Genomic DNA, 22,417 nt, shown 5'->3' with positions numbered 1-22,417 from the left:
TGCTGCTAAACATTCTACAATGCATAGGACAGCCCTCTTAGCAAAGAATCATCCACTCCAAAATGTCCATGGTGCCAAGGTTGAGAAACGCTACCCCAAGGATCGGAAACTCCTTGAAGAGAGGAATCATATCTATTTCATCTCAGTATTCCAATGCCAACTCAGTGACTACCAGATGGTTGGACAAACGCATGAAAAAAAATGACCAAGGGTATTCAGACTGTAACTCAGACTATAAGCCACATGAGCCCATGTATGTCATTTCCTAACACCTGGTGCGTATATGACACAGAGTAGAGCTTCAGTATTCATCCACACATGTATTGAGGGCCTTCTGCCATTCATTCAACACATTTGTGAGGTCCTACTATTTCCAGGCTTAGCATGGGTGACAGGATGGGTGAGAACTGATGGCTATAACTTTAGGACTGGGCCAAAAGATACCATCTGCTATCAAGTCGTAAGAGTCAAAGCATCACTTACAAAAGCATCTCACTGTAGCTGTCCACAAACAAGGTCTTCAGAGATGGCCGCCTCTGCAGGAAATATTGAATCTGCAAACAAATAGGCAGAGTAAGAAGCCAGGAAAGGTGAAATGATGAGTGTACTTGCAATGCTCCTAAATGGCCGACGATGGAACAGATGCATCAAAGCCGAGGTTCTGAAAAGGGTAGAACAGCGAGGGTCAGGTTCACAGGGTAACATTATGTGACTCAGTCAGGAGAGACTGTTAAAAATAGAGAGTGGAATTACGACTCTAGGTAGAAATAAAGACAGGAAGGAAAAGCACCAAAATATTATTAATTGCTGTGTTTGAATGATGAGATTGAGCAATTTCTTTTCTTCTTTCTAATTTGTGCATTTTCCCCTAGTTTTCTTCAAGAACTATGCATTATAGTAAAAATTCTTTAAGCAGCCTCCACTGAACTAAGTCACCAGATTAGCCAGTGCTCTCCACTCCCTGAAAACATTCTGACTGACGCCCACAGTGAGGACTGGTGGCTAGGAGACCCTCTCCAGGACACTCACACACTTTGCTCCCTCCCGCAGTTAATCCTTGTCATCAAGACTGCACTTGTTACTGCGGCTTTGTATCTTATTATAATATAAAATATGAGTACAAAAATAAAAAGACAGTTGTTTCTGTGAAGACAGCATCCAATGATTTGGAAAGATTCCTTAAAGGTAAGTCACTAAAAAAAAAAAAAAAATCAGGTGTAGCTTAGATCAAAAAGATTAAGGGAGGGTCGCCTGGGTGGCTCAGTCGGTTGAGCATCCAAATGCAGCTCAGGTCATGATCTCACAGTTCATGGGTTCAAGCCCTGCATCAGGCTCTGTGCTGACAGGAGACTGCTTTGAATTCTGTGTCTCCCCTGTTCTCTGTCCCTCCCCTGCTCACTTTCTGTCTCTCTATCTCTCTCTCTCTCAGAAAATAAAACATTAAAAAAAATTTTTAATAAAAAAAATGTTAAGGGGGAAAATCACCATAATCTCCAATTATTTGTATATGTAACAGTGGTTCCAATTTCAAAGAAAAGACTGTTCATATATTAGAAAAATGGCCAAGGAATGTACATGTATGAGTTTTCAGGTAAAATAAAATGATTCCAGTATATGTGTAGATTTCTTTCATTGTTTTGAGCTTTAACAGATGGTTTTAATTAAATAACCACCAGTCATGATCCTGTCACTTAAGAGACTTCCACTCTACTTCATAATTAAACATTACAGTTGACCCTTGAAAAACATAGCTTTGAACTGTGAGGGTCCACTTATATGCAGTTTTTTATATAAATACAGTACAGTACTGTAAATGTATTTTCTCTTCCTTATGATTTTCTTATTTTCTCTTACTTTGTGGTAAGAATATAGTGTGCAATACACGTATCATACAAAATATGTGTTAATTGACTGTTTATGTTATCAGTAAGGCTTCCAATCAATAGTAGGCTACTGGTAGTTAAATTTGGGGGCAGTCAAATGTTATAAACAGACTTTCGATTGTGTGAGAAGTTGGTGCTCCTAACCCCTGCAGTGTTCAAGGGTCAACTGCACGTCTGGTGGAAAGTCCTATCTGTCTCCGAACACTTCGAACTGTCCTGAGTCTGCAGAAACCCACTGGGCACGAATGCCTCATCTTCACCTGGGCATCTCTCCCCTGAAGTAAAGAGTGAGTGAGCAATGAGTGAGTCTCTTGGCTTTTTGTTTTGGTGATAATGGAAACTCACAGTGTGGGAAGGAATGCTTACCCCTCGGAAAAAAAAGTAGACTCCTCCTGATACAGAAAGAATCTCGCCAGTGACTCGGAAATAGTCCCCAACAGTGTGTTTCAGCTTATAGGGAGGCTGTAAGATGCAGAGAAGTTAGTGACTCGATTCACTCATTCATTCACTCAACAAGCATTTACCAAGCCCTGTGATTAAGAGCCCACCCCTGGGGGCGTGTGGGTGGCTCAGTTGGTTAAGTGTCCGACTTTGGCTCAGGTCATGACATCACGGTTCATGAGTTCAAGCCCCACATCCAGCTCTCTGCTGTCAGCACAGAGTCTGCTTCAGATCCTCTGTCTCCTTCTCTCTCTGCCCCTTCCCCACTCACACGCTCACTTTATGTCAAAAATAAATAAACATTAAAAAAAAAAAAAAGGGCTGGGCTGCCCAAGAGGCCCAGCCTCCATCAGGAGAGAGGCATCATTAAAGACAGTGCATTACTGGGGACACCTGCAAGGAGGCCCTCCTGTGGGAGCTGATTCCCAAAGTGGCATCTTTTAGGTGCCAAGCAGAGCATCCTTACAGTGCTGTGCTCCTTCCCAGACACACTGTCCAGCCAGGAGCACCTATGGGAGGAGGTAGATGGCATAAGTGGAGACACTCTTACAGACGCTAATGCCATATGTTTCCTGCTGCTCCCACAGCCCATGGTGAACCCCTGGTGTCCCATGACTGTTGAGGTTTCCCCTGGATGGTGGGAGGTGAGATGTCCCACACACATGTGTGTCATCCTTGTGTCTCAGATACATTCCTGGGGTGGGTTTCCTTTCTGCTTGCCATTGATGTTTGATAAACACTGCCTCACTAGCTTGTCTTATTAGCACATTTCTCTTTTCTCATAAAATGAAATCGTTAAATGGCCTTACTAGGTGGATAGAAGTCAGGTTTCACCTAACTAGGAAGTGGGGTTTTAAATCACATTTAATAAGCAAGACGCCCTGGAAACAAAGGCAGCAAATTAAGTGCTTGGGTATTGAATGGAAAGGATTCAGTTTAGTAACTCAAAGGAGTCCATGGCTCTTGGTAGAGGAAGAAGTCTGGTCTCAAGCCGATTTGATGGATGGCCCAGGGCCTAGCACAGAAGAAATGATCAAAAGTAGATGTCCAGGGAACAAACAATGAGCGAGTGCATGAACAAAAGTGGGCAGGCCAGTGGGATGGCAATAGGCTCAGGGCTCACGCCAGCTCATGACCCTACAGACAGCCAACCGAGGGAAAAGCTGCTTCTAGAGCCCTAGTTCCTGCAGCTTTTCTAACCTGTTGCCCCTCCTCAGCCATCAGGGACCTCGTAGACCACACACTCAGCCTCACAGAACCAGGAGACCACAGGAGGGACTGAGAAGGGGGAGGGAGTGTTGCCAGGACAACCTGAGACATGGAGGGCTGTGTACAGGGACATGAGGAGCTCTGGGTGATCTTTCCATGTCTCCAGTGAGCTGGGAAGGAGTCCAGGGCCTGGCCTGGGCCTGGGTCTCGGGGGTCTTCTAGAAATGCCCATCCCTCTCCCCAGTCCCCGAGCCTCAGGCCGCACCAAGCCATCCACAGGCCTGTAGTAGGCTGCTGTGGTGAAGATGATCATATACAAGCAGTAGACGAAGAAGTTGAAGTAGAAGATGCGCTTGACAAATCTGTCCCACTTGTCCTGCAGGAGTCGGTTCAGCGGTTCCACCAAAAGCATGTCGTGGCGATTCTAAGGGGAGCAGAGAGAGGTGAGGCTCACTCCCCAGCCAGGAATGACAAAATCTCATATCCAAGAGATCTCTGTTGAAGTTCCAGTATATTCCTAAGATGGACAAGCCAAAATCATCCTCTTTTGCAGGTCATCGACCCAACCCCCAGCCCAAGCTCTAGCTCCCCCAGTAAGGTCCCGGTTCAATGTTTTCTTCAGTGCCTTTGGGAAGGGAAGCTCCTCGCTGCCTCAAGCAGCCTGGGGAGAAATTCTAACTGTCAGGAAGATCAATTCTCTGGAGTAAAGTTGGTCTTACTTCTCTGCTTTCCACCAGTTGTCCCAGTTCTGCACTCAGGGACCCCAGTATTGCATTTCTGCCTGAGAGAGCCTTCCAAGACATGAAAATGGCAGCGTGGCCCCAGAGCCCTCTCCTCTCTAGGCCAAACACCTCAGCCTTTTTGAAGCCGTTTCCTACATGGGCCAGCCCTCTGGGGACACTCCATTCAGGATTCTGAATCCAACGCCCTGATCCAGCATGGCAGCCCAGGTGAAGGCTGGCGGGGCACAGCAAAGCAGTCTAGACCTCTCTCCCCACCCTGGACTTTGCCCCTGTAAACACAGCCTCTGCCCTGTAAGATACTGTGGTAGCCTCCTCACCAGCACAAACTCCAGCCTAGCCCCTGGGGCTGCCTCGGGGGCAGGTATACCTTAGAAAGAACAGACAGGGAAAGTAGCCTTTCAAAGCAGTGGGGGTAGGACAGGCTTTTCATTTAGTGGCCCTGGGACCCTCATGTGGAAACAAAATAATTAAGTAAGATGCCTACCTTACCCCTACACAAAAATAAATTCTAGACAAATTAAAGAGACAAATGTAAAATACCTACAAAGGAGCTAAACAAAAATATTGAAGGATATTGTATAACCTTATAGTGGAAAAGGACTTACAAAGCAAGATAAAAGTCACAGAAGTTATAAAAGAAAAAGACTAATTTGGCTCTCAAACTAAAAACCTTTCATAAGCAAACGATGCATTGACTGAAGTTAGAAGACAAGAGGCAGACGAAAAAATAAAATATTTGCAATATATGCAATAGAGAAAGGATGGATTCACTCCATACTAAGAGAACCTAGAAACAAAGAGGAATGGGGCAAACAGTTCAGTGGAAGAGATGGCCAAGGACAATGAATAGGAAATCTACCAAGGAAATATGAATGGCCAGGTAAATATATGAGAAAATTATTCACCTCATATTAGCCAAGAAAATGAGAATTAAGACATCAGTAAGATAGCATTTCAGGCCCCAAGAACTTAAACCAGTTTTTGAGAAAAGACTGATAATATCCAGGGTGGCAAGGGCATGGGCAGATTTTCCCACTGGTGGGGGCAAATGCACTGATGGAGTCTGTGGAGGACAACTTGGCTGTAGCTATTAAAATGCTAAAACATACATACTTTTTGATTTAGCAATTCCATTTCCAGGCATCCTAGAAAAATTCCCAAACCCATGCTAAGTGGCTCGCAGTACTGAAAGAGCGGAAAACTGGATATAACTCAAATGTCCTCCAATGGACATTTATCCCCAGCCCTCCTACAGAACACTGCGTGGGTTTTTTTTAATGAAGCAGATCCATACCTACTTTGATATAAAATTATCTACAAGACACACCAGTAAGTAAAAAAACTGGTTGTTTTACATTTTGCATAGTTTGATCCCATTTATATAAACAAAATAAAGCTACATGTTTTTATATGGTATAAAAAGAAGGTTGTTTTTGTCTGTGTATATCTGAAATATTTACGCTTTTATGGGAATATCATTGTACATTGTATGATGAAGGAAAACATTCAGTGGGAACAAATGGGGAGATGAAGCTTCTGGGCCTAGACCCCACACAGCAGGTTTTCAGTGATGAGAAGACAGGCAGAGCTGGATCGAGGGGCTGGGGTGGAGGCTGGGGGGTGCAGTGAGACAAGAAGCCCACCCTGGCTGAGTCCCACCCCGGCCCACTCACGGGGGTGTCACTGCTGCTGTAGGCGATCACTTCTAGCACTGAGTTCTTCTCGCAAGTGTCGACGCAGGACAGGTCGTAGAGTGAGGAGTGCACAGGCCCGTAGGCCCACTCGGTGAACTTCCTGGACAGGTGCCTGCACTCGGGCTCCTGGATCTCCCTCTGAAGAATATAGGCCAAGACCTGCCATGGGGATATGAGAGCCTGTTAGAGACCATCCTAGAGCCCCAACCACAAGATGCGTCTCCACCAGGCTACCAACTCTGCCTCAGGAATAAGTCTGCTTCCTAGCTCAGTTGGAGACTGTACCCAAGCCCTAGGAGAGTCCTCATCTCCATCCAGCAGCCTCCCGACCACCATCAAGATCAACCCGCCCACTGCCTCAGACCCCAGCTGCGGCCACATCAGACCCATTGCCTGATCACACCTGGCAGATCACACTTGATCACATCAGTTTCACCCTTGGCTCAACACACTCCTATCCCCAGGCCCTGTCCCCACTACTCTGTGTCTGGCTAGTGATGCTCACAGGTAGAAATGAGAAACAGGTGCGATGCTGGCTTCTGCCCAGCATCTCACAATTCCTCTGGCTTCCCCTAACAGCCCCCTGCCCTACCCCTACAAGCTAGTGTCACAGTAGCAGGGCTCTGCGTGATGGTGATGCCAGGCATGCAGCAAGGCAGACCGTCCCCCCAACACCACCATCTAAAGTCACACTCCCTGCCCAGGCCCGAAGCCTTCCCCCTACCCCAATCTTCCCACTCCTGGCAGCCAGAGCCAGTGGCGTCAGCCCCTTCTTGTTGGTGAGCTCCTCCAGCTTCAGTGTAGGGTGGAGCTTGGCCCCCAGGATCAGAATCTCATTGTACATGCTCGTCACAAACTTAGTGTTGTCGGCTGTGTTGTCGGCCACCTCCACCAGCGCATGCAGCACTGTGTTGCCCACCGAGTCCCGGGCACTGATGTCTGCTGGCTGCCAAGAGTTCTGCAGCAGGAACTTCACGATGCCCAGCTGGTTGGTACATGCAGCCAAGGAGAGGGGCAGCTCACCTGTGGCCAACACAGGCATATGATGGGCCTCAGGAATAGATTGGCTTGGTCCCTGGACCACCCGGCCTCCAAATCCCTCTCTCTCCACCCGAAACCTCCCCTTGGCAATTGTCAAAAATCCAAGGGTCTACCCCATGGTCTCCCTACCAAAGTAGAAGCCGGGCCGCCCTTTGGTTTTCTTAAAGAAGTCCCCGTTGGCTGCAGCCTGGACGTCTGCCCCGTTCTCCACTAGGAGGGTCACTAGTGCCATGTTCCGCCTCTCAATGGCAATGTGCAGGGCCGTCTGGCCTGTGGAGGGTGTGTGCTGTTGGCTTTGTACTCACAGTCCTGTGGGGGTGCTTAGATAGGTGCAGGGGGAAGATCTGGGCAGAAAATGCCAGGTGACTCCCCCATACAAGAGGGGAGCAGGCCAGAATGCCCAAAGGGGGCCTAGAGAGTCCCTGAGGCAGAAGTAGAGACCCCCAGGGAACACCAGACCATGACCTGGAAGAGTCAAAACTGCCCAAGGTCAAGGAAAGTAGCCATGGCTTCTGGAAGCAAAGAACACCGAGTCCACAGAGGGGAGGATGGGACCCTCAGCACCAGGAGAAAACAAGTCCAGCAGGTGGGGGAGGCAAGGACCCCCCAGGACCAGGAGATGCCAACGCAGTGGCTGGTACAGGGAGTACGAAGCTCAGAGGCTTGCCCAGGCATGCCACCTGGCTCCAGCTGTGCTTGTGCACAGAGTCATGCCAAACCCCATCCCCCTCCTCACCCTTGTAGTAGCTGTCTGTGTAACTGGCGTTGACAAACTCCTTCAGGCTGTCCGTCTGCCGGGCAATCTCCAGGAGCAGGGGAATGGTATCATTCTGCCCATCGTGCAGGTTGAGCATGGCTTTCAGCAGACAGGTCTTCCCAGTCTCTGGGTCTGCAAGACAAAGTGAGGGTCAGAGCAGTGCATGACAGCTGGGGCCCGACCCAGGAGCCCGGCCCTGCAGGGGCCACCTTTGAACTCGCTGTCCATGAGGTGCTTCTGGCTCTTCTGCAGGAAGAGCAGCAGACTCTGCAGCTCCTCACAGTTATTCTGAGCGACGGCTTCAAAGATCTTCCTGCGATCATACAGCTTGAGGTTCTTCTCAGACCCAGCAGGAGCAGAGTCCTGGGAAGACTGCCTGCAGGCCAGAAAACACCTTCATCTCCTGCTCTGATTTCCCTTCAGCCCTGGGGCCTCCAGAGCTTGTCAGGGAGCATGACTAAATCCCAGGGTAAACCAAAAGGTGAAAAAACATGATATAAAACCCATCCCTCAGTCTAGATGACCGTCCAGGAAACTGATGTAACAGGGAACGATGGGGTGCATGTGTCCACACTCTGTCCCCACCCTGCCTGTAGGCACCATCTAGAAAGTCTTTGCTGCCACCACTTCCTCCAACACCCAAGCCACTCACTTCTCTGCCTACTCAGGAGCTGGGGCTCTGGGGGCAGTAGCCCAGAGGGGGCTGGAGGCGAGGAGTTGCAGCAGTTTGGACGGTTCCTGTTAAGTGAAAAAGTGTCTTCACACTGTCCTCGAGGTCAGCTGGCCCATGTACCTCCCTCACCTGCCTTGGAGGAAGCGAGAGGGCCCTTGGGCTTGTCACTGGAACTGTTCTGCACTCTCTAAAAAGCATCCTGGCCCTGAGGTTTTCAACTTAGAGTCTAAGTGTTTGGGGCTGGTGAGCATTTGAGGCCTGGAAACCTAGAGATCAGCCTGCAGCTAAGATCAGCAGATAGGCCAGCACCCATGACCATGTGTCCTGAGGCTCCTAGGAGTGCAGATGCTGGACCAGATGATTTGTGAAGCCTCCCCAGTTCCCTGGCTCTATGACCTTCAGCCCATAAGCTAGAGGAACACATGGTATCTCCATAGCTGGGGCCTCAGCTGGCAGAGCCAGTGGGCTCCTGGTGGGGAGGGGCTCAGGCTCCAGATGCAGCTTACCTGTCACAGGTGGGGCCATCCTCATGCTTCTGGATGATGACAACAGGGCTGACGGTGATGGCTGGGCAGGAGGCTAGCTGGCCTTCCTCGTAAGAGCAGTCCATAGGAGAAGCTTCCTCCGAGTCGCATTTCCCAAAAAGCCGACTGCGGCTCTTGGCCGTGGGGAAGATGTGGGGTTTGGCTGGAGCTGGCCTGGAGTTAGGGTCTCCATCCAAGGGGTCTGAGCAGGAGTCCTCTTGGGGTGGCTCCTCAGACTCCCCTGAGTCTGAGCTCCCCCATTTCTTCATCCTTGTCAGATCCGTTGTGGCCTGAGAGGCAGCCTGCAGGCAGCCACCAAGATCAGGTGTGTGCCCAGCTTGAGGACTCCACAACTCTAGCCCCCATCTGCCCTCCTTGCAAAAGCCCCTGTGAAGCAGGACACCCCAGAGATCCAACAGCTGCTGGCCCTAGCCCCCCAGAACTAAAGCTTCTAAGGGGGCTCAAGGGTGGATGTATTCCCCAGCTTGAAGCCATAAGGCTCTGAAAGACATGAATGGATTGCTCTCCTCTCTGGGCCTCAGTTGCCTCATCTGCAAAGTGGGATCATAACTACTGCTCTGCCTCCCTCCAAGATCAGAATAAAAGAAACAATGGGAGTGGCTGTCAATGGCTGGGCATTGAGGGAGGGACTCGGTGATGAGAATGGCACAGCCTCAAAGAGCAGAACAGGCTGTGTCTCTGTGAACAGGGTGAGCGGCAGAGACTGACATGCTCACACTCCATGCTGCACAGGCCTTCTTGTGCCACGTGTCCCCATCACCAGCCACGTGCTTGCCTGCTTTTGCTCTTCGACCTGGCAGCTGCAACTATTGAGTTGGTGGGGACTTTTTGCACTTTTTTGTCATTTTGGTGAAATTTCAAGCATCCCTGAATTTTTAAACTTTAAGAGATTAGAGGCTGGCGCAGGCCTTCCAGGCCTGAACATGTGGTGTTCAGCTGGCAGCTAGCACTAGCACATATGGCCGTGAACTTGTTTTGATAGTGTCTTCCACCCCCTTCCTAACCTTCTGTCCCACTCCTCTCTCCATCCAGCAGGGCATCCCCACTCCCTGGTACCCAGGGCTGTTCCACATCTCAGAGGCCTTTGCCTCTGCAGTGTCTCCACTTGGGGGGCATTTTCCTTCTCCTCTTCATGCCCAAATCCTATCACTTTTCAGAGGCCACCTCCCTTTGGGGTCCAACACTAATGCTGCCTCCTCCACACCCCCAGGCTCTGCACTGGCCGTGCTCCCTCCCCATCCAGAGTGGCCCAGTTGGTTGTCCATCATCCTTCGTGGCCCTATTAGCACCATCCATTATGTAGTCTAGCAATTTCTATCTGGTACTGCCTTATCTCCCCCACATCCTAAGACCTCTTCCTGAGCAGGGCACTTGCCTGATCCCCCTCTCTATGAAATAAAGCTGTGGTCACTGTCGGGGACATGAAAGAGATCAGATATAGACCCTTCTTGTTCCCATTTCCAAAGAAAGTTAGTGAGATTCACGTTCCAGCAGTGGTTGGATTCCAAAAAATAGCCAGTCAAGAAATGGGAAGCTGCTCACAACCTGCATTTTCAAGTGCAAGTTCAGGCAGTGAACACTCAGAGCACACAGCTGGGCCTCGGCAATAGACCAGCTATTATCTGATGCCCAGGTCCTTGGGGGAAAAATAAATGAGGCAGCCTCACCACTCTGCACCCTGCGAAGAAGACAGACAGCTGACTGCCGGCCCATTTTCCATCCTGCCTGCTGTTCCTCTCAGGGGGGCTCGAGTCTTTCTCTGGGTTATCCCTCATATGGAAACCCTGCAGCAGGAAGTGTTCCTGGCCACAGGGAATCCTCCTTCCAACCACTCATCCATTTGTTCATCCCATCACTCAACAGCCATCTACTGAATCCTACTGGGTACCCAGGCCTGTGCTGGGGGCACAGAGAGGACTCGGCCCCATCTGAGACAGAAACCAGGCACTGGCTGGGGCAGGGTATCACAGGAGGGGCCAGGGTCCTGAAGAACGCTTCATGGAGAAGGTGACAGAGGATCTGGGCCTAGAAGGAGAGGAGGGTTGATCTGGGGCCAGGGGAGAGGATGGGGATCCCAAAGTAGCTGGTGAAGAGGAAGCCAGTGGGCCTGGAGGACAGGCAGCAGGGCAGAACCAGATGGCTGTTGTCCTTGAACGTCAAGGAACAGGATGTGGACTTTATTGTGTGGATGGTAGGAAGCCATGAGAAGCTTCAGAAGCATAAACACCAACACTCATCTGCACTTTCGGAAGAGAACGTCTTATTATGTTCATACTATGTGGAGCCTGCTACCATTAAAAGGCACAGGAGGCTAGTAAGAACAAAAGTAACTGACGTGCTTGAGCATGTACTGTGCAAGGGTGGGTACCATTCTAACACTTCACATGTGCTCACTTCATTCTCACATCTCCAAGAGGTAAATATTTGACAGATGAGGAAACTCAGGCACAGTGGTTGCTGGAGGCCACAGTTAGGACGAGGTGGAACCTGGATTTGATACCCGGAAGCCTGACTGCAGAGTATCTCTAGCACTCCACCACAAGGGTCTTCTCAGCCATTAAACTCAGCCCCAGACTTCACACCAGGGTGAGGAACTGATCAGCCCAAAGTCCCCTAGCCCTGGGGCCAGGCAGGCAGGGACAACCCCCTTCTGCTCAGAAGCCCCAACCTGTAGCACCTTCCTGCTCAAACAAGCATCCCAGGAAGCTCAAAGGCCAAAATGAAGTACAAGTAGGAACCAGGCCATCTGCCAGGGCCTGACTCTCGCAGGGCATCTCCCCTTGGTAGGACTGGCCACAAAACCAAGAATAAACCTGATGCCTGACTCACAATTCTTAATATCCCAACCAGAGCACCCATTAGCAGGGGCCCCCACAAATCATTCCACAGTGTCACCTTTTGCCTCTCCCTCTGACTGGTCCAAATCTAACCAAACCCAATAAACATGAAGCAGCCCACACAGTACCATCATTCGGTCAGTCAACAAACCCCAAATCTGCACTGCATGCCTCACACTTGATTTCCTACTGGAAACTAAGCTTCTTCCAGAGCAGAGGGCAGGACAGGGACTGAGAGGCCATTTGCTCTGGGCTGCAGGGTGGACAGGGACAAGATAGTCTGCCACTGCCAGGCCCGGGTGTGTCTAGCACATGAGCCCCGTGGCAAGGTACCTATCACAGTTGAATGTCCTACAATGATGGGGGAAATTTCCAACTATGACTTGGGGTGTCTGATGGAGATGGCTGTTCTGGTTTAAGCAAGATTCACAAACCCACCAATGGAGACTAAAGGACTGTCCTGAAAAAAATGACCCTGCTCAGCAAAACTTGGTTTGGCCTCTGGATCTTTCTCCACTCCAGAGCCAGGAAGGAAACTGCCCACCACCTGAGCGAAGCCCCCTTTTTCTTCCTAATCCAGGTGACACATCCCGGGGCGCAGCTCTCCTGCTCCCTTTCTGCTCAAAGCATCTGTCTGCCTCCAGCTTCCCTACAGGCTCTTGGGAACTGGTCCAGGATCCACCCCTGATCATTCCTAAAGAGAAATTCCTACCTGAGCATTTCCTAAAGAGGGACGGAGATCCGGGGGCTACCCCGCCTATGGATGAAGAGCCACAGGAACCCTATCTAAAACAGAGAGCGAATGGAGCCTGGGTGAGAACCCAGGACTCCTGCCACCCCACCCAGCACCCCTTCAGCCTGGAAGGAGCTATGTGGCGAAACCTCCGGCCACAAACCACTGGCCTCTTTGCTCCAGGAGGAGGGTCCAGGATGACCCTGACGCAACTCATACACAATGACAATAGCAACCTCCACAGTCACTTGCCAAGTGTTTACGATTAACCAGGCTAAGTGCACCACAGCTATAGCTTCACTTCAGCGTCACCATGACCTTTGAGGCAGCCACTGTTATTATCCCCAGTTTTCAGATGGGGTAACTAAGGTGCTGAGAGGCTAGTTGAACTGCTCATAGTCACCCAAGCGGACAGAGGCAGGGCTCAGTTTTTGACAGCTCCCTGTGCCATTCTAAAGCTAGCATCGGCACCGGCCAGCAAACAACAGAAAGGACTCACCAGCTAGATGTAGCGCACCCCGGACACAGCAGGTGCCGGCGAGCTCCAAGACTTCGTTACTTGAAGGGAGAGCTGGACTGGTGTGGGGAGAAGAGTTGCCTCTGTGAGGGTCCGTGGCCCCTCCCTGGGCCGTGGTCACTCAGCGCTGGCAGGGATGGGCTGTGGGTACACTCTGGCACTCAAGGAAAATGTTTCCAGCAATGGCAGCAGCTGCTGTTGCCGTGGTTCTGATTCCCAGAGGATCCCAGAGCTTTTCCCATCATTTTTTCCCTTTTTCAGAAACCACTTAGCTGCTGCCCCTCCTCCCACCATGCCAGGGCTGCAGTGCACTTAGCCACACACAGCCCAGAGCCAGCCAGAGCTGTGACTTCAGCTCTCAAGAAAAAGGAGGCCACTGCTCAGGCCTCTCAAACCCACCACTCTTACAGATAGGGTGGTCTGGGGAAAAAACTCAACAACCAGAGAAGTAAAACCCAGCATCATGAAACTGCTCCAGTTTGAAAATGTGGAAGGAATGTAAAGGGTCACATCACCCATCACACAGTCATGGCCTGACATTCAGGAACCTGGTTTTGAATGACGGCTTTGCCAACTCTGTGCAACCTTGGACAAATGCCTGCCTCTCTTGGGCCTCTCATTCTCTGTGGAAGCCTCGTGAAGGATTGTGGAGGCTTCTGGGTCTGCCAGGTCCCAGCCTTACTCAACTGGGATTCCTCATGGAACCACAAAACACAGAAAATTATTTCCGTGTCTATTTTCTTATTTCTCTTAGTATGATTGTAAAAGCATAGGAGGAAAGTCAATACTGCAAGGAATAATTCCCTCCTGGAACATGGCTGAGAAAGGCTGCAAAGTCCTTCTGAGCATGTATACAGTCTGCAACCTGAAATGCCCTGCAGAACCCATCCTGGCAGCAGCTGCCTGTAGAACCCTATAGGACTCCAAAAAGCCGGGGGCCCTACATGGCCTGAAATGAGCAGAAAAGTCCCATCGTAGCCCTCCTTGGAGTAGCTCACAAGGTTGACCCCTGAGTCAAGACACTGAAGTGCAGACACTTCGTGGACTCTGCACGACATTTTACAGTTTACAGAGAAGCTGAACAAACCCACTCTCCCATGCCACACAACAACCCTGGGCATACTCATTTTACATATGAGAAATCTGTGCTGGGCACCTGGGTGGCTCAGTTGGCTAAATGACTGACTTTGGCTCAGGTCATGATCTCACAGTTCGTGGGTTCGAGCCCCGCGTCGGGCTCTGGGCTGATAGCTCAGAGCCTGGAGCCTGCTTCCGATTCTGGGTCTCCCTCTCTCTCTCTCTGCCCCTCCCCCGTTCATGCTCTGTCTCTCTCTGTCTCAAAAATAAAAATAAACGTTAAAAAAAATTTTTAGATGAACCTTGGAATTCATCCTTTTTTGAGAAATTTTGGTAAAATACCTATAACATGAAAAAATACCATTTCAACCAGTTTTCAGTGTACAATTCAGAAGCATTAAGTACATTTATAATGTCACCACCATCCATCTCCGGAACTGTTTTCATCTTGTGAAACTGAAACCCTATACCTATTAAACACTAATTCCCCATTCCTCCCTTCCCCCAGCCTCTGGCAACCAGTCTACATTCTGTCTCTATGAATTTGATTATTCTAAGACCATCATGGAAGTGGATTCGTGCAGTATTTATCCTTTTGTGACTGGCTTGTTTCACTTAGCATAATGTCCTCAAGATTCATCCATCTTGTAGCATACTACAGGATTTCCTCCCTTTATAAGGTTGTACGATATGCCATTGCATGTGTAGACCATGTTTTGTTTAGCCCTTCATCAGTCAATGGACACTTGGGTTACTTCCAACTTTTGCCTGTGGAATATTGCTCTGAACATGGGTGTACAAATACCTCTTTGAGTCACAGCTTTCGATTCTTTTGGGCATATACCCAGAAGTGGGATTGCTGGACCATGGAATTCGTTCTTAATCATGCATAGCCATCTGTTACACATATTTTAAAAACTCACCAGCAGTGACCCCTCAACCTACAAGTTCTCTAGGGTCACTGTTCCTTCTAACCATGCGTGTGGGCCAGAGGTGCTGCGGAGAACACCTCGGTGTGGAGACCGACATGCTGATGCTGTGTTAGGGACAGCCTCTGGCTCACACACTGGCTGGGCCGGGTCCGGATCTCAGCCACAGCAGCCCTGGGGCATGGGTGGGAGACATCTGAGAAAGGCACTGAGAGAACTGGCCAGCCCAGGGCAACGTCCAAGAAAGGGGAGGGTTATACTTCTCTACCAGAGGTGTCCCCTTAGCTTCCAAGGTGATTTCTGCCTCCAGTGAGGACAACACATGTCACTAAATGTGTCCCCTTTGTAACATAGCCATTGGGCACTGACATCTCCCAGAGTCTACATGGCACCATGCACGCTGCGAGGGCTGCAGGGAAATCCCGGCCCTTCTCCTCCTTCCCTGACAGCTTTTCCTCAATATACAGGAAAAGGACCCTTATCTCCTCCTACCCTTTTCTGAGACCCCCAGTCCTCCAAGGACCCATCTGACATGCCCAAGCCAGGGACTCCCTCATCCAGGGGTCCAGCCCCACCCTTTCCCCTGAGCTCTCCTGGAAACTCCAGGTAAAGACCACAAACCCCTTCCCATCAGCATGTCCCAAGATGAACCCCTCTGCCCTCCACACTCCCTCCCCTCAACATTACTGCCTATCAGACACCAACATTTAAAAAAAAATTTTTTTTTTTGGGGCGCCTGGGTGGCGCAGTCGGTTAAGCGTCCGACTTCAGCCAGGTCACGATCTCGCGGTCCGGGAGTTCGAGCCCCGCGTCGGGCTCTGGGCTGATGGCTCAGAGCCTGGAGCCTGTTTCTGATTCTGTGTCTCCCTCTCTCTCTGCCCCTCCCCCGTTTATGCTCTGTCTCTCTCTGTCCCAAAAATAAATAAACGTTGAAAAAAAAATTTTTTTTTAAATAAATAAATAAAAATAAAAATAAATAAATAAAAAAAAAATTTTTTTTACATTTATTTATTTTTGATAGAGACAGCATACAAGTGGGGGAGGGGAAGAGACAGAAGGAAACACAGAATCCAAAGAAGGCTCCGGGCTCCGAGCTGTCAGCACAGAGCCCGTCGTGGGGCTTGTACTCACAAACCGTGAGATCATGACCTAAGCTGAAGTTGGACGCTTAACCGAATGAGCCACCCAGGCGCCCCTAAGGCACCAACTTTCTTATGTCAAAGTCTGACATACTTTGTCATCTCCAGCCTCTCCTTCTCTGTTCTGTCCAGGCTACGTTTCTGTGGCTCATATGGATCCCTCTCTGCGGCTGGCAGCTACTTCCTCTCACCTGAGGCACCAGAAGTGCCCAGCACTGACTCATGACCTCCCAATCCCCAGACCTAGAATATCCTCCTGACTGCGCCCCCTTACAGAATAAGGCCCTACCCCTCTGCTTGGTACCCTGAGCCGACAACCCCAGTCTCCACTCCCACTGTGGCCCAGCCCCTCCTGTTACCTGGACACATCTCCTCCCAAGCCATACTAACTGTGCCTGCCTCCACCCCCTTCCCCTGCCCTCTTTCTGCCCAACGTGCTTGCACTATGCATCGACTTAACCTGTCTTTTAAGGCCCAGGTGGCAGGTGGGACCTTTGGATGCCGAGGCTCTATCATTCAACTCCACCTCTTCCAAAAATCCTCTCCACCAAGGGCCCAGCCAAAGTGCTCACCTCTAAACCCCTACAGAAATCTAGACCCGCACCTTCCTGCAGCAACCAGTGCATGTGATCACAAAGACAACGATAATAGCAGTGGATGCTTATTAAGACCATGCAGTGTGCCAGGTTCTGGGATAAGCACTTTATGCATTAGCTCATCAGACTCTCACAAAGTTTCATGAGGAGAGTCTGATTTTGTCCCCCATTTTATGGATGAGGAAATGAAGTATAGACAGGCTATGTTACCTGCCCAAGGACAGTGACAACCATACTAGTCTTGTCTGAACCTTCCTAAAGCTTGTATTGAGCTTTAACTGCTCTGAGGTTTGTGTCTTATTTGGCAGATTTTAATGGCTCCAGAGTGACAGGGCTCTTGCACCCTCAATTCTCCTTCTCTAAGCCTACCTAGCTCCACAACTTGCCCAAAGGAGCACAATATATACATTTATTGGCATGGTTTTATCTGAGCCAAACCTGCACTGAGTGGTTCTACTAAAACTCAAGAAATGGCAGCAGACACAAGACCTTAGGGTTGAGCACTGCTGCCATCAGCCTGGTTTTCTGGGTGGTATTTTGCCAACAAGGTGTTCTTGAATCTATGTAATGATGTATCCATTAAAACTCTTTGTAAGTAGATCACGTTTCAGTGATGAATTCTGGGAGGGGGCGCGTACTTCAAGCTCAGGTCTGATGGGAACAAGAGGCAGTGCAGCAAAGTGCTAGGGGCCACACCAGCATGTGGGTGGGCCAAGTGGGCTGGGCCCCAGGTCATCAATGGCTGCAGTTCTTTAGCGTCACCACCAGGGGGGCACATTGACTTAAACTCAGCCCTTGACCCTGGCAATGGGATCCTCATTTATTTTCTTCATCCATCTGGGTCCCTCATGGATTTGAAGCCAAACTTTCTGGTACAGCTAGAAACCAGCAAACTGTCGTGTGCTAATAAAAGCCTGATTACCCAAATCAGGAACCGTCAGCCCCTCATTTCTGGGAGGACCCAAATAGGAATAAGCAGAGCTAGTTCTGGCCCCAGAGAAGGGGGTTAAAGCACCACCGCGAGTACCTGTAACCCACCCGAGGACAGTGCCAACTCTACCGGTCTTATCTTGGGATTTCTAAATCTTGTGTGGATTTTTAACTTCCTGACTTTTGTGTCTTGCTTCCCAGATTTTAAATGGCCTCAGGGATCCCGGATACAAATGGCAAACAGCAGACTTAGAAGAAAACTACTTTCCTTTCTGCATTTGGTCTGTGCATTAGTGTCACCAGGTACCCACCTGAGTCAGTTCCCAGGGAGGGCAGGGCTCTGTGAGAGGGGACAGCGCACTCCAGAAGTGGATGGAGCTGGCCATCTAAGCTGGGGAGGGATGAGGCATCCACTCAGCACCCAACAGTTGAGCCCCTCTCTGCAGAGCTGGGACCCAGGGCGGGTACTGGCAACAAGAGAGAGAAGAGATTGGAGGGTCAGATGCATGGGCAGAGAATAGAGGCAGGAGAGGAGACCCAGACGGGCCCAGCAGACACCCGCTCCATAAATTTGGGCTGATAGCTGAAGCTCTGGGTCCTTATCCCCAAAACGGGTGAAGGCACCTGCCCTGCCTGCTTTATGAGGCTTTTCTGGGATTAATAAGAATACTGGATGTGAATGAATGGTCTCTGTGAGCTGGTAAAGCTCTAGGCAAGCATGAGGGGTTATTGTTCTCATCATCATTATTTCAGAAGAGAACCGCATCTGCTGATTGTTGAGCTATCTCCGGCCATTAGCTCGAGGTTGTGACTAATTGTTTTTTAATGAAAAAAAAACAAGATTTGCTTAATGTTTCATGAGTCACACAGTGAACATCTCTAAACCCAGAATCTCTCAATTTCAAAGATGGGCTATCTGTCCATCTAATCGTGGCTGAGAGGTCAAGTGCAAACCACCCTCTACCCTGAAGCCCCACCAAGCACTAGCAAACCACAGCAAGTGAGTAGGATGAATAAGATGGTCTCTGACCTCAAGAAGGCCAGGACACATGAGGAAAAACTGCTAGGCTCTCTCTGACGCTTTACTGGGTGGGGCATGCTGTAACAGGCACAAGCCAGGAGCCAACAGGCCATGCCAACAGCAAACACTGAGTTGGGTCCCAGATGCCAGCTGCAATTATAATCCAGTCACAGATATGCTTCCAGGGAGACTGTGTAGCAGGAAGATAGCATCTGAGCTGGGCCTTGGACAAGGTATTGTGTTCTTCCCTGGGAGAAGGACATTCAAACATGGGCATCAGCCCAAGATTAAGGAGAAGGGCAGGGCAGAGAACACCTAAGAGGAAGCCTGCCCTCAAGCAGCTTTCAGTCAGTTGGGAAGAATAAAGAACATGAAAGCCACATAAACATTATATGCATCTAGTCATAGTCAAGGGCCAAAAGAAGGGTATGTGTGGCAGGCTCTGCCCCCATGTTGGTTCAGGCCTACCGTCTCTCACAAGCTGTTTTCTAGGCCCCTCCAATTGGGCCCCCACCTCCCGTAACACCCATTCTCCACTCTAAAGTCCCCATGGCTGACAGTTACACTCCTAAAGCTCATGAAGTCTGTCCTCCACTCTGCTGCCCACAGAAGAAAGTCTAAACCACTCAGTCTGGCATCTAGGACCCTTCACAGTTTGGCCAACACGTCCAGCCACAAGTTCTATCACACCCTTTCATAAGCCCTGTGACCAAGTTACACCAGACAGTTCATCACACCCTGCTCATGCCGGTCACTTTCATGTGAATACACCTGCTCTCTCAGCCTCGAATGCTAAAGAAAATGGGCTCTGGGGTTGAATCTTAGAGTTCTGATCTTAGGTAGGTTACTTGTGTCTCGGTTTCTTCATCTGAGAAATGAAGATAATAGTACCCACTTTCTAGGGTCACCATATAGATCAAATAGGTCCAAACAAGTATAGGTTAGCTCCTACTACATAGCTCAAAAAATGTTAACTGCTGTTGGTATTGATGGACTGAAACTCTCCAAGGTTTAGCTTAATGTCACTTACATAAAGAATGAATTGTTCCTTCTTCTGCACACATGTGTTAATCTGTCCTAGTGTTGGCAATTTAGCCCTGTCCTGACAGAACACCCAGCTCCTAGTGGGTGCTCAATAAATGTCTGGGTCTGTGCTGGGTGCAGCTGAGGCTTCTTAGACACAGTCTCTACTGTGGTTGTAGTGGTCAGGATAAACTAAGTTATGCTGTGGCAACAACCCCAAATCTCAGTGGCTTCAAACATCAAAGGTTTATTTCTCAGTCACATTTCATGTTGCACATTTGTTGGTGAGGGTTCTACACCATAGTGCCCTAACATGGAACGCAGGCTGACAGAGCCTCCATTCTCTGGGACACCACCAGTCACTCCTGGCAAAGGGAACGGTGTGGAAAATCACACACTGGCTCCTAAGGACCTCTGCTTAGAAGTAGAACACTTCTGGTCACATTTTGCTGGCCGAAGCAAATCTGGGGAGAAAGTGCAAGTCTACCACCTGCTCGTAAGATCAGGATATGGGCAAACAGTCCTAAAGGCCAGTTCCTCATCTGAGGATCACACTGGTATCAAACACTTACTGGTACCTCCAGGGAATGACGGCAAAAGCAGTGAGTGGTTTATGATTTCAGGCTGAAGAAATGAGGCCCTGGAAGCTGTGCTCAACCCCACTGCAGAGGCTCCAGGCCTGTGCAATAAAAACAGTAACAGAGCTTTTAGCTGGCAAGCTTGGACTGTGCAAGGCTCAGCCCTCAGAGATAGAGTGGACATGTGGAAAGGGAACAGAGAGTTCCGGCACCGCACTGGGCACTGGTCTGGGCTACCTGGCCTTGCATCCAGTTCCTAATCCTACATTTACAGGCTCCATCCATAGCACCCTGAGAATACAAGACAGGCTGCCTCCCAGGAGTCAGAGGACCAACTCCTCCTGATGGACAGGCTATCTGTTATCCTTCAGCCTATCCCAAGGTGACCTCTCTCAAAGGCCTTCCATAGGGGCTCCAGAATAATGGTTTCAACTCATCTTGGCTGAGAGAAAGCTCACATGACTTTCCCAAGTGATCTTCAGCTACTTGTCCTGGTAAAATCATGGAGCAGGTGGGGTTTTCTGCAGAACAACCTACAAATGATCCTTATGTCCAACCTGCCAAACCAAGCCCTACAGCTATGCCATAATTTACAGTGTTCCCAAAGCAGACAGGTGTGTCTTATTAAAGGGACAAAGCTCTGAAAGAATGAGCTTTAGTATCTGAAATCCAATCAGCATGGCAAGGCAGATTAATCTAAGAGCTCAGACAACCACATAATTCATAAAGTGACCTTTACAAAGAAACAACATGGCCACTTCCCAAACTCATAGTTGCCTAGGAGTCTCAGAGTCAGGCCTGCCTGAGCCTTGGGATCACTCTTAGGAGTCTGCAACTAGATGCAGGAATGACAGCTTTTTCCTGGAGCCATTCCATGGTCATCCCTACCAACTACAGAAAGGTATAAGATGCTCTGGGACCCCCACATGGATGCTGACTCCAGTGGGATGTTTCTACGGGCCAGAAACACATGGTAGGCCAGCAAGGCCGACACCAAGAGAAAGAAAATCTAGGGCCTGCAGGATAAGGGGTTCTCTCTGATTAAACTGACCATCCTCTCTGACAGGAGCACGCCCAGCTGCATCCCTTCCCTTGGAAGGCCTCCCAAGAATGTGCAGGAGAAAAATACACTGCTGCCTAGACACACCCCCAAAAAAGGGTCCTGCCTGGTCAGACTATTGGGAACAATGTGCTTGAATGGTGGGGCCACATAGCATCCGTCCCCCTTGCTGGTCATGCCACCCACCTTTCCTTCCCTGTTCTGTGCCTTTGAGCCAGTTGTGTTAAGGATCTGGAGCAGCTCCACTGCAGCAGGCTGTCCTTGGAGGGGAAGTGCATGGTGAGAAGGCAGCATGGATCCCTGCATCTTCATCGCAGCCAGTCTGCTTTACTGCCCTGGGCGACCCCCTGCCTCAGCTATAACCAGCTGTGGCCAAGGGAGAACAAAAGTGAGAAAGGGACCTCAGGGTCACATGGCACAATCCAGTAGGGAAGGACTTTTCCAACAGTGCATGTGACCCAAGCCTGGGTTTCATGTCCTTTTAAAAACAATCCAAAAGCTGGATTGGCGGGGGGGGGTGGGGGTGGGGGGTGGGAGGGGGCCTACTTTTCTTACTTTGAGTGCACAGTCACCAGACTTTTTGGTGCCTAAAGTCCATATTTATTTTCTCTTTGTCTACAGGTGAGTCATAGATGAGCCTGCTGACCGGGATGCTGGGGTACTGTTCCTTTTCTTTCTCTCTCTCTCTCTCTCTTCACCATATTTATATTTGGGACCAGTTCCCAGGTGAGTCTCTTTTGGAAAGTACTGATTTGGGATCCAGTTGATGAGTCCTGGCTGCATTATTAGAGTATGCCCTGAAGGTAGGTTCTTGGTCAAGATGGTGCCCTGAGAACAAGCTTTGCTTAAAAGCTGCCCACAGGGGCACCTGGGTGGCTCAGTCGGTTAAGCGGCCGACTTCGGCTTGGGTCATGATCTCGCAGTCCGTGAGTTCGAGCCCCACGACGGGCTCTGTGCTGACAGCTCAGAGCCTGGAGCCTGTTTCGGATTC

At 49.8% G+C, this 22,417-nt stretch overlaps 1 protein-coding gene across 11 annotated transcripts in view; it reads right to left on the bottom strand.

Annotated features, from left to right (window-relative positions):
- The window catches only part of TRPV1 (transient receptor potential cation channel subfamily V member 1), a 37,167-nt gene extending 14,767 nt beyond the window's left edge, over positions 1 to 22,400 (bottom strand). The window contains exons 1-12 of one of the 11 annotated variants that reach the window (XM_047832932.1): positions 21,613 to 22,400; positions 20,361 to 20,467; positions 18,056 to 20,252; positions 8,948 to 9,267; positions 7,978 to 8,144; positions 7,748 to 7,900; positions 7,141 to 7,281; positions 6,695 to 6,993; positions 5,950 to 6,129; positions 3,799 to 3,957; positions 2,250 to 2,345; positions 484 to 554 (exon numbers count right to left, since the gene is read on the bottom strand). In XM_047832932.1, coding sequence (XP_047688888.1) covers positions 484 to 554; positions 2,250 to 2,345; positions 3,799 to 3,957; positions 5,950 to 6,129; positions 6,695 to 6,993; positions 7,141 to 7,281; positions 7,748 to 7,900; positions 7,978 to 8,144; positions 8,948 to 9,267; positions 18,056 to 18,130 — 1,661 coding nt within the window. In that variant the 5' untranslated portion in view covers positions 18,131 to 20,252; positions 20,361 to 20,467; positions 21,613 to 22,400. Of the gene's footprint in view, positions 1 to 483; positions 555 to 2,249; positions 2,346 to 3,798; positions 3,958 to 5,949; positions 6,130 to 6,694; positions 6,994 to 7,140; positions 7,282 to 7,747; positions 7,901 to 7,977; positions 8,145 to 8,947; positions 9,279 to 11,766; positions 12,507 to 13,055; positions 14,304 to 18,055 lie in introns of those variants that run through there. The other 10 variants (XM_047832933.1, XM_047832935.1, XM_047832934.1 and 7 more) reach the window with 10 other exon arrangements.
- Positions 22,401 to 22,417: the final 17 nt, after the last annotated feature.

This window comes from Prionailurus viverrinus, chromosome E1 (genome assembly GCF_022837055.1).
Source record: "Prionailurus viverrinus isolate Anna chromosome E1, UM_Priviv_1.0, whole genome shotgun sequence".
Classification (NCBI taxonomy): domain Eukaryota; kingdom Metazoa; phylum Chordata; class Mammalia; order Carnivora; family Felidae; genus Prionailurus; species Prionailurus viverrinus.
The sequence above is the reverse complement of the archived record's forward strand: the minus strand, read 5'-3'. Positions and strand labels throughout refer to the sequence as shown.